This window comes from Capra hircus, chromosome 25 (genome assembly GCF_001704415.2).
Source record: "Capra hircus breed San Clemente chromosome 25, ASM170441v1, whole genome shotgun sequence".
NCBI lineage: Eukaryota > Metazoa > Chordata > Mammalia > Artiodactyla > Bovidae > Capra > Capra hircus.
Genome location: NC_030832.1, coordinates 20,976,198 through 20,991,679, shown reverse-complemented (window position 1 = coordinate 20,991,679; position 15,482 = coordinate 20,976,198). Strand labels below are relative to the sequence as shown.

The 15,482-nt window shown below is 55.0% G+C and overlaps 1 protein-coding gene across 2 annotated transcripts in view; it reads right to left on the bottom strand.

Moving 5' to 3' along the window:
- Window positions 1–15,482, bottom strand: part of SCNN1B (sodium channel epithelial 1 beta subunit) — a 75,520-nt gene that overhangs the window by 929 nt on the left and 59,109 nt on the right. For both annotated transcript variants that reach the window (XM_018040979.1, XM_018040980.1), the window contains exons 5-12: window positions 10,519–10,622; window positions 8,153–8,316; window positions 7,759–7,866; window positions 3,225–3,342; window positions 2,463–2,538; window positions 2,316–2,373; window positions 1,835–1,896; window positions 634–709 (exon numbers count right to left, since the gene is read on the bottom strand). In XM_018040979.1, the coding sequence (XP_017896468.1) occupies window positions 634–709; window positions 1,835–1,896; window positions 2,316–2,373; window positions 2,463–2,538; window positions 3,225–3,342; window positions 7,759–7,866; window positions 8,153–8,316; window positions 10,519–10,622 (766 nt within the window). The remainder of the gene's footprint in view (window positions 1–633; window positions 710–1,834; window positions 1,897–2,315; window positions 2,374–2,462; window positions 2,539–3,224; window positions 3,343–7,758; window positions 7,867–8,152; window positions 8,317–10,518; window positions 10,623–15,482) is intronic.

The window sequence follows — 15,482 nt, the reverse complement described above, 5'->3', positions numbered from 1 at the left end:
GGGAGAAGAGGTGATCATCTCAGCCCAGGGAAGTAATCGGGGAGTGCCTATGGGACCTTCCTGCTTCCCTGGTGGCTCAGCAGTAAAGAATCCGCCTGCCAGTATTGCGTCCCAGTCCACCGGGTTGCAAAAAAGTTGAACACGACTGAGCAACTAAACAACAAGTAAGCAAGTGTTAATCTCAGTCGTGCCCGACTCTTTGTGACCCCATTGACCGTAGCTTGCCAGGCTCCTCTGTCCATGGGATTTTCCAAGCAAGAATACTGGAGTGGGTTGCCAGTTCCTTCTCCAGGGGATCTTCCAGACCCAGGGATCAAACCCAGGTCTCTTGCATTGCAGGCAGACGCTTTACCATCTGAGCCACCAGGGAAACCCATAAACAATGAGTTCAGTTCAGTTCAGTTGCTCAGTTGTGTCTGAATCTTCGCGACCCCATGAACCACAGCACGCCAGGCCTCCCTGTCTATCACCAACTCCCGGAGTCCACCCAAACCCAGGTCTATTGAGTTGGTGATGCAAACAACAAGGGACCTTCCTAATTCCTCCGCTGGGCTCTGGATCCTCCCCACCCTCAGGCTGCAGGGTGGAGGGGCAGAAGGCAGGGCTGAGGTGTCAGGAGCCCCCCAGACTCACGTTATTGGCTGCTGACTCTTCAATGGTGCGATAGTTGAATTCTTGGAAGTAGATATTGAGCTTGACAATCCCCTTCCTGCAGGAGGCAGCAAAGGGAACTGGTGCCCTCTCCCCAATACACACACACACACACACACACACACACACACACACACACACACACACACACAGAGAGAGAGAGGAAAGGTACCCTCCTCTGGCTCAAGCTTCCCATGTGCCCACTCCCAGGAGTGGAGAGTCCAAACAAGAACCAGGAAGGGCCACTCTAGGCCTTGGGGCCACAAAAGGCATCTCTTCCCAGCACCCATTCCATGCACCCCTTTCTGAACCAGGACCTGGGGGCCAAGACAGTGCTAAGGATCAGCTCTGGGCTCCCCTCACCCACTCCCAGTACAGTAGACTTGACATAGAGTCCTAGGCCTTGGCCTGCTGTCAGGGGACCCGGGGCAGGGAAGTGTGGCCAAGAGGGCTTTCCCCTTACACCTGATGGTCCTCAGAAAGGTTATTCTCTCTCATACTCCAGCCTTCTGCCAGGACATCAGCGCCTCTTCCTATTTGTCTAAACAGTTACTACTCCTCCTTAGGGGATTAGCTCAAGGGTCACCTCCCTATAGAGATCTCCCTTATCTCTCAGGAAAAAGGGGCCTCCTTCTCTGCTGGGCTCCCTGAGAAAGGGTACTGTGCAGACTCCCACCACCAAAGCCCTGTTCATGTATTTCTGTCCTCTAGACTCGAAGTTCCAGATAGAATGAAAGTTCCTGTCTTTCTTGTGCTCCATGCCTGGTTGTGTTGAATGGATGGAAAGATGCATGAATGGATGGAGGTTGGGTGGGTGGATCGATGAGTGGGAGAATGGAAGGATGGATGATGGAGGGTAAATGGATGGATGGATGAGAGTGGACAGATGGATGGGGAGACGATTGGAAGGATGGATGATGGATATATGGGTGGACAGGTTCAAGAATGAAAGGACCAGAGGGATGGATGGAAATGAACAGGTTGTCCTTTAGGAAATGGTAGGCTCTGAGCCCCCCTGGCTGGCCTCTCTCTCACTCCCAGTACTTCCTGCTCCAGGCTTGTTTCTGGATCTGACCAGTGTGAGAAGGTGTCTGAGCAGCTGCCCTGTGTCCAAGCCCCTCCCGCAAGGCTCTGGTTTCTCCTCTTTCCTGCCCTCCCTGGCCAGTCCAGACTCTGAGCTCACCTGCTCAAGGTGATATTGCTGCTTTGGTCCCGCTCCTGAGACAAGACGTGGAAAATCCAGTCCTGGAACCCAAAACGGCAGCTGAGAACAACGGTGCCTGCAGCATCCCCTCCCAGGCATGGGCCCTGCTACCCGTGGGAGGCAGACCACAGCCCCGGGGACTGTGTGTGCACACAGGGAGAAAGGGAAAGGCACTGGGTCTCCAGGCTCTTCCCCATAGGCCCGGCCTCCCTGCTTCAGTTCTTTCCCACCGCAGGCCCTTGCACTTGCTGTTCCCTCCGCCCAGGTCCTCCCCAGACCTGCGCAAAGGACGGTCTGTCCCATTCACTGCCGTGTCCCCCGCACAGTCCTTGGGGGACACGGGTGGAAGGAGGCGGGGCGGGAGTGGAGGAGAGGTTCCCAACAGCCTGCAGACCGCCGGCCACATCTGCCTCCCATCCGAAGCTGGGTGGCCAGGAGCTTGGCCGCCCCCCTGACTCACCTCGGAGGCCTCGGAAGGCCAGACGGCCATGGAGATGGTCATCTTGTACTGAGTGTCACTGGAAGACAGACGGCAGCCCATTGTCACTGTGCCCGCCCGCTGCACCCCCCACACCCGCCCCCGCCCATCCCGTCTTGGTGGACTCACTTGCAGGACTCCTTACAGGCGTAGATGCAGGTCTCCCTCTGTGCCATGCTGATGCGCAGGGCCGAGTAGCAATGGGCTGGGTGGGAGGGGTGGGGGGAGAGATTTTGAGCCAGGTTTTCTGCTTTGAGCCCCTGGCCACCCTCTGATCTCCTGGCCCTGAGCCACCCAAGGCCTGTGGTTGAGTGGGGAGCGTTGTCTCGATCCAAACTCCCCTTGTCACAGAAAATCACCCACCCTAGGTGCCCCCTTTCCAGCCATTTGGCCCCAGCCTGGCCAGAGGGACCCCCTCCCCAGCACCCCAGCCCCAGCCCAGGAGGATCAGAGCAGCTTTCCCTCCACCTGTCACCCTTGAGCCTGGCGGGGGCAGGCTAGGGCCAGCGGGTCACGTGGGGAGGGATGGGTATTGGAAGGGATAAAGTTCTCCCCTCCTGTCCATACATGTTGTTAGTTTTAAGAGGTGGTAGGACTCCCTCTGCCACTGAAAACATCCATTGGTGTTTGGATGACATTGGCCCTGTGTGAGCCAGTAGGGGCTCCCCTTCTGGTGACTTCAGGTCTCAAGGACAAACTCTCTCCCGAATGTACATGTTTCATGCCTACACTTGAAGGCATCGGGGAGCTGTGGGTGGGTAGAACCAGGGCGAGAGGGGCCGTGGACGGTGAGGACTCATGGAGCCCCCCAGCCCCACTTGCAGTCACAGCCTTTTGTGGGCAGAGGCCCAGCGGGCTGGGGGGCCAGTCCCCGGGGGGCTCCCCACTCACCCCAGTCCGGGAACTCCTGGTTGTTGCAGTATTTCTTCTTGTCCGGCAGCGGGTACAGGTAGTGGCCACAACCACATTCCCGAATCATGTGCTCTTGGAAGCAGGAACGAATGCAGGCCTGGGGGGTGGGAAGCGGCAGAGAGGGGGCAGACGTGAGGGCGATGTCCCCACCTCCACCCAGGGGGACAGGGCCCAGGGGGATGGGGCCCAGGGGGACGGGGCCCAGGGGGCTGGATGCCCAGGCCTGGGGGGTAGGAAGGGGCAGAGAGAGGGCAGACGTGAAGGCGACGTCCCCACCTCCACCCAGGGGGACAGGGCCCAGGGGGACGGGGCCCAGGGGGCTGGATGCCCAGGCCTGGGGGGTGGGAAGCGGCAGAGAGGGGGCAGACGTGAGGGCGATGTCCCCACCTCCACCCAGGGGGACGGGGCCCAGGGGGCTGGATGCCCAGGCCTGGGGGGTAGGAAGGGGCAGAGAGAGGGCAGACGTGAAGGCGACGTCCCCACCTCCACCCAGGGGGATGGGGCCCAGAGGGACGGGGCCCAGGGGGCTGGATGCCCAGGCTGGGGGCGTGGGAAGGGGCAGAGAGGGGGCAGAAGTGAAGGTGATGTCCCCACCTCCGCCCAGGGGGACAGGGCCCAGGGGGCTGGATGCCCAGGCCTTGAGGGTGGGAAGGGGCAGAGAGGGGGCAGACGTGAGGGCGACGTCCCCACCTCCGCCCAGGGGGACAGGGCCCAGGGGTCTGGATGCCCAGGCCTTGAGGGTGGGAAGGGGCAGAGAGGGGGCAGACGTGAGGGCGACGTCCCCACCTCAGCCCAGGGGGACAGGGCCCAGGGGGCTGGATGCCCAGGCCTTGAGGGTGGGAAGGGGCAGAGAGGGGGCAGACGTGAAGGCGACGTCCCCACCTCCACCCAGGGGGACAGGGCCCAGGGGGCTGGATGCCCAGGCCGGGAGGGTGGGAAGGGGCAGAGAGGGGGCAGAAGTGAAGGTGATGTCCCCACCTCCACCCAGGGGGACGGGGCCCAGGGGGAAGGGGCCCAGGGGGACGGGGTCCAGGGGGCTGGATGCCCAGGCCGGGAGGGTGGGAAGGGGCAGAGAGGGGGCAGAAGTGAAGGCGACATCCCCACCTCCACCCAGGGGGACGGGGCCCAGGGGGAAGGGGCCCAGGGGGACGGGGCCCAGGGGGTCGGGGCCCAGGGGGCTGGATGCCCAGGCTGGGGGGGTAGGAAGGGGGCAGAGAGGGGGCAGAAGTGAAGGCGATGTCCCCACCTCCGCCCAGGGGGACGGGGCCCAGGGGGACGGGGCCCAGGGGGCTGGATGCCCAGGCCGGGAGGGTGGGAAGGGGCAGAGAGGGGGCAGAAGTGAAGGCGATGTCCCCACCTCCGCCCAGGGGGACGGGGCCCAGGGCCTGGATGCCCAGGCCGGGAGGGTGGGAAGAGGCAGAGAGGGGGCAGAAGTGAAGGTGATGTCCCCACCTCCGCCCAGGGGGACAGGGCCCAGGGGGCTGGATGCCCAGGCCGGGGGGGTAGGAAGGGGCAGAGAGGGGGCAGAAGTGAAGGCGATGTCCCCACCTCCGCCCAGGGGGACGGGGCCCAGGGCGCTGGATGCCCAGGCCAGGAGGGTGGGAAGGGGCAGAGAGGGGGCAGAAGTGAAGGCGATGTCCCCACCTCCACCCAGGGGGACAGGGCCCAGGGAGCTGGATGCCCAGGCCGGGGGGGTGGGAAGGGGCAGAGAGGGGGCAGAAATGAAGGCGATGTCCCCACCTCCACCCAGGGGGACAGGGCCCAGGGGGCTGGATGCCCAGGCCGGGGGGGTGGGAAGGGGCAGAGAGGGGGCAGAAGTGAAGGCGATGTCCCCACCTCCACCCAGAGGGATGGGGCCCAGAGGGACGGGGCCCAGGGGGCTGGATGCCCAGGCCGGGGGCTGGGGGAGCCGAGGAGGCGCCCCTCCCGTGGAGGAGGGTGGCGAGGTGACTAAGCTTCCTCCCCGCTGCCCCCTGAGGTGGGAGGCGGCTGTCCTTCCTTGCCTCTGTCCCCACAGAAGGACTCAAGCCAGAACCCGGCTCTCTGAGGCTGGCCCCACAGATGACACACGGAGAGGAGGCTTGTTCCAACCCTAAAGCTATCTCTCAGGGACTTCCCTCAATGGTTAGGACTCCATGATTTCACAGCAGGGGGCGTGGGTTTGATCCCTGGTCAGGGAACTAAGATCCCAAATGTGTCCACCGTCTCCCCTCGACAACAAAAAAAGGCTAACTCTTAAGAAAGCTCTTGTTACAAGGCTGCCAGCAGCCTTCCAAGCCATTTACATGGAAGGACCCAGAAGAGAAAGCAAGCAAGCTCGCTCTATGCTCCTTCATCTTGGAGGGAAACCCTCAGGGAAGGTGAGAAGGGTGATCCGAGTCCTCAGTGCAAAGGAGAGGAAGTGACCTTCTTTGGAATGTCCCCTGGTGGAGAGTGAGGGAAGCGGGGGAGTGGACCAGTCCCCTCTAGGCTGGATGAGATGAATCTATAATTTCTGGGTTTTCAGGTCAGACCTGGTTTCAGTCCACTCAGAAACGAGCTACGTGTTCCAAGGCCAGCCCTCCCCTCTGAGCCTCAGTTTATTCCTGTTGCTCCTCTGTCTAAGGCAGGGGGGTCAGCATGCTGTTGGGCACTTGGAGAATGGAAGCAGCCGCCCATCACGGCTCTCCTGCCCGGCTTCCCAAGTCCACCTCTGGCGGGCTTCCTGCTCCCACCCTTGCCAAGGAGCTCGCACCCTCTCCCCCGCTCTCCTGCCTGCTGCTTTCCAGGCCATCACATCTGGTGCGCCGTTCTCCCCTGTGAACCTGCAGGTTCCTTGTGGGAGGAAGTAGGGGTGGGCAGGGGGGTGGGTGGCAGCTGAAATGGCGGGAGGAGGGGGTCTGGGGTGAGATCGGGGGCAGTGGGTCAGCAGGGAGCTCTGGGCCAAGTGTCCGACATTCACCCAGACCTCACTGTCTTACCTGGAAGGTAGGGGCCCTCTCCAGGGTGGGCTAGGGCAGGCCCAGGGCTGGCAGGCAGAGCGCCCGACCAGGGCCTGGGGCTTTGCCAAGGTCTCTGTCCAGACTGGTGATGGCACTGGACAAAACGAGACCTGAGGTTTCTCTGGAATGGGGTTTCCAGGGCTGGGGCCCGATGCCTTTGTGGCCTCCTTCTCTGTGTTCCCACCAGCCCCCACACCCCCGGCTGCCTTGTCTGTCCATCTGTCCCTCCAGAGGCTTGAAGCCTCCTCAAGCTCTCCATCGCAGGCAGAAGCTCCCCAAGACAGGAGGGTCAGAGCGAGCGGTGCCTGGGGTCAGCTGGATAGAGTGGGCAGCGGGGATGGTGGATTTCCATGACTAAGATGAAAGGAAAACCACACCCTGCTTGGGGCTCTCAGACACGGAGCCAGGCACTGGGCTGCCCCCCAGCCATCCTGTGTCCTCATCCACCAAGGCAGACTGGACTGGGAGAGAAAAGTGTCACTGTGAGCGGTCACTTTGGTCACCTTTGCAAAAAGTCAGTCTGTCCTCTCCTCTGGGGCCAGGTCTGAGGCCAGGCCTTGTGGGCTGACCTTGGAGATCAGGATAAGAGGTAAGTAAGCCCCAGCTGCAGCAGAGGGGATTAAGGCCAGATACAAAGAGGGACTTAGGGAACACTGATGAGGCATTTGGACTAGGGTCTATAAACCCCAATTTCCTCATTCTTAATAATAGCGTCTACATCTTGGTATTGTTATGAGGATTAAATTATTTATATATATATATAATGTATATATAGGATATACATATGTAAAATATATATATATGTAAAGCACATGGAACAGTGATAGCACATGATAACCCTGCTGTTATTAGTATATTATAATAATAATGGTATAGTATAATAAATGCTGCTGCTGCTGCTGCTAAGTCACTTCAGTTGTGTCTGACTCTGTGTGACCCCATAGACGGCAGCCCACCAGGCTTCCCCATCCCTGGGATTCTCCAGGCAAGAACACTAGAGTGGGTTGCCATTGCCTTCTTCAATGCAGGAAAGTGAAAAGTGAAAGTGAAGTCGCTCAGTCGTGTCTGACTCTTTGCGACCCCATGGACTGCAGCCTACCAGGCTCCTCCGTCCATGGGATTTTCCAGGCAAGAGTACTGGAGTGGGGTGCCACCGCCTTCTCCAAGTATAATAAATAGCATATACAATAAATGCTGTTAATACCATATTAATATATACTAACAATAATTAATAATTATTGTTAGAATATTATTGCCTCATATGGGTACTGAAAGGATCAAATGATGGTTTAATCCATGTAAATCCTTAGTACACACAAGAGTTCTTTTTGGGAAACCCCAGAGCAAGACCCCCAAGGCCACACCTGCCAACCAAGGACAAGAAGTGGCCAGCCCCAGGCCCTGGTGAGAACCAGGACTAGACTGGCTCCCTAGCCTCCAGGGAACCCTGTGGTCCCAAAGACCCAGCAGAGCCAGCCTTGCTGGGACCAGCTTTCCCAGATACCTCAGGCCTCAGGCCACTGCTGTCCCACCTGGATAGAGTAGGTCGTGTTGTAGCTGCTGTAGAGGTTTTGGATGGGGACGTCAGAGCCGTTCTTTGTGCACTGGCTGTAGGGCTCGCCCTTGCGCTGCAGCTTGTCCTGTGGGAGAGGTTGTTTGTGGGGACCCCTGATCACCCCTAGGAACCCCACTCTGTTCCTCCCTCCCATCCAGCAAGCGGGCCTAGGGGATGCTCAGAGGGGCTGGAGGGCTGACGCCCCAGCAGGGGCCAGGGGTGGGGGGCACTCATCTTCCCCCAAGCGTGGGGCCCACTGGGGTTCCAGGCAGAAGGTGAGGAGGTGGGGAGGTCCAGGGCTTGGGGAGGCATGGAGCTCCTCCTCTCAGGCCCCGGGAGGTGGGCGCTGGGCAGACAGCCTGCAGGCATACCACGAGCACCCCGATGGATGTCTCCATCCCTGCCATGGCGTAGATGCCCTCTTCCTTGATGAAGGGGTATGACCTCTGCTCATGAAGCATCAGCCGGGCACCGGCCGTAGATGTGAGGAAGGGGACATAGTCTTCCTGGCCCATGTCCAGGATCAGTTTTAGGCCTGAGGGGAAGATGGGGCGGAGGGCAGCCTGAGCTGGCTCCCCAAGGCTGAGGGCAGACCCACCACCCACTGGTCCCAGCCCCCACTAGCCAAGGGAAGGCCTGGGTCTACGCAGGAAGCTGGCTCCACTTTACGAAAACCCGGGCTTCTTGCCTTCTCTGAGGCCCACTTCCTAGTCTGAGCCAGCATGGTCTCCACTCTGGGCTCCGCCTGCCCCATCTCTACTCCATGGCCTCTTCCACAGGGCAGGTAGATCTAAGGCTGCAGCCCAAGCGGCCTTGCCTCTCGTCTCCAGGATCTTCATTCTCTCTGCTCACCCCCTCAGCTGCCATGCTCCTTCTTACTGCTGGGCCTTTGTCAGGATGTCTTCTCTCTGGAATGCTGTCTCCAGCCTCACCTTGCACCTAGAAACTCCTGCTCTTCCTTCAGGCCTCAGTCCAAGTATCACTTCCTCCAGAAGCCTTCCCTGACTATCTAGACTGGGTCTCGGGATCTCTGTCATACTCTCTCCTTGTGCTGGAACTCGCCTTCCAAGTACCTGTCTCACTTTTGAAATATTTCTTTTATTATCTGTCTTTCTTCCCCACTCCACTGTTCTCTTCTTGAAGGTGGAGACCAGACCCAATATTTTATGAATCATGGCAGGGGGTGTGTCCCAGGTGGTGCCAGTGGTAAAGAACCCGTCTGCCAACGCAGGAGATGCAAGAGATGTGGGTTTGATCCCTGGGTTGGGAAGATCCCCAGGTGAAGGAAATGGCAACCCACTCCAGTATTCTTACCTGGAAGTTTCCATGGACAGGGGACCCTGGCAAGCTACTGTCCATGGGGTCACAAAGAGTTGGACACAACTGAGACAAGCAAGAAAGGACTGGGCAGGACAAGAAGCCTAGCATTTATTGAGCATTTGCTGCATACTGAGTGCTGGGCTCAGGGCTTTATTTACATGATCTCACTGAGGCTTATAAGAGGCATATGAGATAGGTACAATTATTGTCCCCATTTTACAGATGAGGAAACTGAGCCCAAGAGAGAGTAAGGGACCTTGTCATAGGTCACTCAATGAGGAAGTGGAAGTAGCCTTGATCTTAATCATCAGTCATCACTAGAGAGTGAGCTAGCTGGCATCTCTGTGATGCCCAGTGTCCTCAGGGGCTCAGGGGTGGGTGAAGTGTTGGCAGCCCACCCACACCCCTCTAGACCAGCAGCTCTGACAGTTGCTGAATGACACCTACCTTTGGATGGCTGGGGAGCTCAGAACCTAAGGGTGGGGAGGAAGGATTTGCTCCCCAAGGCCTGGCGCACATGCTGAGTCCACCAGCTGCTCCCAAGAAGAGCAGCTTCTGCCATCCACCGCTTCCCTCTTCCTCACTTCTGTTTACCTTTTCTCTGTCTCTCATGAACTGCACAGAAACGAGGCTGACAGTAAGGGCTCTGCCCCAGGCTAACTGTGTGATCATGGGAAAGTCACTTAAAACGTCTTAGAACATCTGCATTTAGTGAGTTTGCTGCCTGCCAGGCTCAGGGGCAAGGCCACTTGCTCTGTGCTCTGAGGTCTACCTGCCTTAGGCCAGGATGATGCGATGGGGTCTGCACCATATGCTCTGCTCTGTGCAATATGGGGAAACGAGAGCTTCAGGAAGTTAAGTCTCGGTTCAGCATCACCCGGGGGTAAATGGTGGGGCTGGGACTCCCCCTGGTCACAGAAGCCTGTGCTCTCAGCCACTGCTTCCTCGCTTTGCTCATCAGCAGAAGGGGCGCACCAGTCACTCAGTACCCAGGGATTTTTGCACATTGGGTTGGCGGACAGCTGCGAAGGCACCTGGCCCTGCCCTGGGGTACCCCGTAGACGCTGCTCCTCTGCATGCCGGCCCCTGGCTAAACTCAGTCCTGTCCCTCAACAGCTGATGGTGTGTGTGCTTGGTGATCGCTCAATCATGTCTGACTCTTTGCCACCCCATGGACTGTAGCCCACCAGGCTCCTTTGTCCAGGGGATCCTCCAGGCAAAACAGTAGAGTGAGTTGCCATTTCCTACTCCAGGGGATCCTCCCAACCCAGGGACTGAACCCACAAGCCTCCTACATCTCCTGCACTGGGCAGGTGGGTTCTTTACCACTGCGCCACCTGGCTGATGGCAATTTGGTCTTTCATCCTCACATGATAGGATCTAAAACCTCATGGCTCTGGCTCCGGGACAGACTTACCAAACTCAGTTCCGGGGTTGGCTGAAGGGAGGGCCTTCTCCGTCATGCCCCAGTTGAAGATGTAACAGTTGCCATAATCAGGGTGGAAGATGGGTGTGAAGTTCCTGAAAAAAATACCGTCAGCTGGAGGCCAGGGCCCATCCCCATCCCAACTGATGTCACCCCAACTGCCACCCCCCGGGTGTGTGGCAGCGGGGAGCTGGTAGATTACTGCTCAGAGAGGCTCAGGAACGGAGAGGTGAGCGATAGGTCATTCTGTCCATTCCCCTGTATCTATGCACCCACCAGAGAGGAGATTCCCAGACTCTCTTGGGAAAGAGGGAGTTCTCTGGGGGTAGGAGCCAGGCTCTCTGGCTTAGTCATGAAGTATGAAAAAGAAGTTGCTTTTTGTTTCTTTCTTTCTTTTTTTTTTTTTTTTAAGGTTAATTTGTGCTTTTATCTGCCAGTGTAATTTAACTACAGTGGCCTGTGAACTTTTTTGATCTAAAAATATATTTTATATCACAATCCAACAAACATATACACATACATAAAATGTATACATATATAAAAGTGAAACAAAAGTTTTGTCAAAAACATCTGCCCTGAGGGTTATTTATTTATTTATTTTTTGAGACCTGAAAAAGAAAGCTTCTTTGATGTTTTCAGCTGCCTCATCTACAGGGTCTTGTAAGCCATGTGGTCATTTAAATGGTGACCCCCGAAAAGAGATATCCATATCCTAACCCCAGGGACCTGTGAATGTGACCTTAATTGGAGAAGGGATCTTCGCAGGCACAGTTAAGGATTTTGAGGTGAGATTAACTGGTTTTATCACGTGGGCCCTAAATCCACCCACAAGTGTCCTTAAAGAGTCAGCAGAGGAGTCACAGAGGTCACATGAAGACAGAGGCTGAGACTGAAAGGTACAAAGACAGAAGTCAAAGAATGCTGGAGCGCACCGCCCCCCCACCGCCATACCGCCACGCCGCCCCCGCCCGCCCCCGCCCCCTCCGCCCCCCCCGCCCCCCTGCCGCCCCCCCACATGATAGAAGCGCCCCCCGCCCGCCCCCGGCCCCGCGCCATACCGCCCCCCACCCCCACATGCTAGAAGCGGAAAAGGCTTCCGCTTTCATGCCACAAGCTAGAAAGGCTTGTCCCCTGGAGACTTGGGAGGGAGCCTGGTCCTGCTAACACCTTGATTTCTGACTTCAAGCTTCCTCTGTGAAAGCATACACTTCTGTTGCTTTCAACCATCCAGTTTGCGGTCATTCGTTGCAGCAGCCACAAGAAACTAATACAGATAACGTGAGTGAGTGGGCAGCTCCAGGCAACGTTTGCTCCAAGGAGCTGGCCGAATCCGGACGGGGAGGCTTGTCTGGGAGCCCTGGGAACTCAGGCAAGGAGGGAAGAAGATGGAGATGGGGGATTAGAGGGGGATGTGAATCAGGACATCAGGGTGCAAGCAGAGGTCAGGAAAGAGAGAACTTCACAGTGAGGTGTGAGCCTATCTAGGGTCCTATCTTACATCAGGGGACTGTTTCCAAGAAACTATTCGATAACTGAACAATAGCACAAAATATTATTATAAAGATACGGAAAAGTGACAGCGTAATATCAGTTTCAAATAATTTAGTTCAGTTTTTTTCTATATGGAACTTTTCAAACTAAAAAGTTGAGAGAACAAAGCCCACCACCAGCTTCAACAATCCCCTAGTCAGCTGTTTTCATCTCTACCTAGCCCTATTGAAGGTAATCTCAGATATTATAATTTTATTTGTAAGCATTTCTATATGTCTATAAGTAAGAACGCTTTGTGTGTGTGTGTGTGTGTGTGTGTGTGTGTGTGTGTGTGCAGGCTTCTCTACTTATGCATAGGCTCTCTAGTTGAGATCTTAGTTCCCCTCTAGAGAACCCATAACCCCAGCATTGGAAGATGGATGCTTAACCACTGGACCTCCAGGGGAGTCCCCGTAAGAACTGCTAAAACACCACTACTACCAGGTTGAACATAACTGATAAAAATTCCTTAATATTATTATACACTCAATTTATATTGTCTCATAGAGGTCAATTTTGGTTTTACAATTTATTGGTTTAAATTAGGATCCAAACGACATTGACATGTGATTGGTTGATATGCCTTTTAAATCTCCTTTAATCTATGGCTTCCTTCAACTGACTCTTTTTGGTTGTGAAATAGCTGTTAACTTCTGGTTTCATCAAGCTAGTAACTGAAGAGAAAGTGATACAATTAGAGGGTCATCATTTTGTTCCCTGATTTTGGGGGTTTTGGGCAACATGCATCGGTGGTGACCAATGCTGTGTGTCCTGATGGAAGGGCACAGGCTGCCCAGGAGGTGGCCTTACCAAAAACAAAACAACCACAACACCCAGCTCTTAACAGGATCGAACATCTCTAACTACCATTTACAGCAAATACTGGAGACAGAGGAACAAGTTCAAAGATACCACAAAAAGTCAATCTGCAAAATCCTGACTCCAAAAAATAAATAACCCAGTGTTTTCAACAAATAAATTATGAGACAGGGAAAGGGAGGTAACCTTCAGATTGAAAGCAACTTCAAAGACTCGGTTCTATTCCCAACCTGTGGACTTTAATTGGATCCTCATTCAAACAAGCAAACCCAAAGTCTGACACTGACGGGACTTAACACCACTGGATAGATGATGTAATGAGGAATCACCCATCGTTTCTTTTTTAAGGTGGCGAAACAGTATTGTGCTTCTGCCAAAAGTCTTTCTCTTTGAAGTTACATTCTACACACCATGTAGATGAAAAGGATATGATGTCTTGGATTTGCTTTAACCACAGGATGAGAATCACACTTATTGGATCTGGGTGGTGGGTCCACGTGAGTTCCTCACATCCTGTCCTATGTGTATGTTCTCAAGTCCCCATGTGTGCCAAGTCACTTCAGTTGTGTTCAACTCTGTGCTGCCCCATGGACTGCAGCCTGCCAGCCTCCTCTGTCCTTGGAATTGTCCAGGCAAGAATACTGGAGCGGGTTGCCATTCCCTTCTCCAGGGGATCTTCCCAACCCAGGGACTGGGATGGAACCCACGCCCCTTAAGTCTCCTGCATTGGCAGGTGGGTTCTTTACCAGTAGCACCACCTGGGAAGCCCAATTTCAAGTCTCCATAGAAAATAGCATTTAAGGGGACTTCCCTCGTGGTCCAGTGATTAAGACTCCACACTCCCAATGCAGGGAGCCTGGGTTCAAACCCTGGTCAAGGACCTAGATCTCACATGATGCAACTAAGAGTTTGCAGGCCACAATGAAGAGACCCGGCATGCCGAGACTAAGGATCCCACAGGCAGCACCAAAGATCTAAGATCCTGAGTGCCACAAACTAAGACCCAAGGAGCTGAATATATATATATATATATATATAAAATGGAACTAGCATTTAAAATGTCTTTGGATGTTTTTACATGGTTTTCTGTTATTTTATTAAAAACAGGAGGGAATGGGGCTTGGTGCATCAGACACTGCAGAAACATACCTGAAATGCTACACTTTCTAAGCTTTCTGTTCCACAGCATTTACTGAGCAAATTTCCCCAGACCACGCTGAAGATTTCTGTGTATGTTCTTTCGTTTAATTCTCGCAATAACTCCATGAGGCCAGCAGGTATTTGTCCCCATGTTCGGATTAGGAAGCCATTTCCTGTCTCTTTGGTCTCACCCTCTGCGCCAGCCAAATCAGGTGGGTCTAGGGCAGGTGGTGAAACCCGATCCAAGAGCTGACTGTGCCTGACATGCACGTGAGAGGCTTCCTCAGCCTCTGAGCTGAGGTGTCCTCCACCGTGAAAGACAAACTGCATTTCCCATCCAACACTTACTGAGTCACGCACTGGGCTCGGGACACGGAGGCCAGCAAGACAGTCCTGCGCTTGAAGCTCATGGCGTGGGAGAGACCACAGACTGGGGTCGTGGCAATTCTCTTTCCTGCCCGCCTCCTCCACCTCTAAGGCGCCCACCCTGGTCCAGGGCCGCCAGCTCCCCTCATCCTGATTCCTGCAGGAGCTTCTGCCTCCACTCTTGCTGTCTTACAGTCTTCCTCCTGCACAATGGTCAGGGCAACTGTTTAAACTGTGAATCACACGCTTCCCTGTGGTTCAGTGGTCAGGACTCTGCCTTCCGATGGAAGGGGTCTGGGCTCTATCCCTGGTTGAAGAGCTAAGATCCCACATAGCTTGCAGCCAAAATAAGCAATACTGTAACAAATTCAGTAAAAACTTAAAAAATAGTCCACATCCAAAAAAAAAAAAAAACAAACCAATTGTGAATCAGCCTGTAGCACGCCCCTCTTAGAACCTTCCAGAAGCTCCTTGCTGCTCTCAGAATAAAATGCAAATGCCCCACTTGGCTTCCTCCCCCTTGTTCATTGTACTCCAGAGACACTCCATGTTGTCTTCAAATTCAAGGCCCACCGCTCCTTGTGCCTGGAATATTCTCTGAGCAGATCTTCAAGTGTCTGGTTTCTTCTCCTCCTTCAGGTTTCAACTGCTCAGAGACGTCCCCTGACCTCCCTATGCAAAGTCACCTCCCAGTCACTTGACCATTTCCACCTGCTTATTTCCCTGGTGGCTCAGTGGTAAAGAATCCACCTGCCAATGCAGGAGATGTGGGTTGGGAAGATCCCCTGGAGAAGGAAATGGCAACCCACTTCAGTATTCTTGCCTGGGAAATCCCATGGACAGAGGAGTCTGGCAGGCTACAGTCCATGTGGTCACAAAGAGTTGGACACAACTTAGCAACTCAACAACAACAACATTCCCATGCTGGCATGCATCAGAAGCTGAACGCATCTTGACTTAATTGCTTATCAGTGGCCTCTTGCTTTAGAAAATAATCCCAGGGAGGACAGCTGTCTGTCTGGAGGGAGAAAGAACCTAAAAGCTAAGAGCTCAGGCTTGGGAACCAGCCTGCCTGAATTTGACTTCTGGCTCTGCCAGTT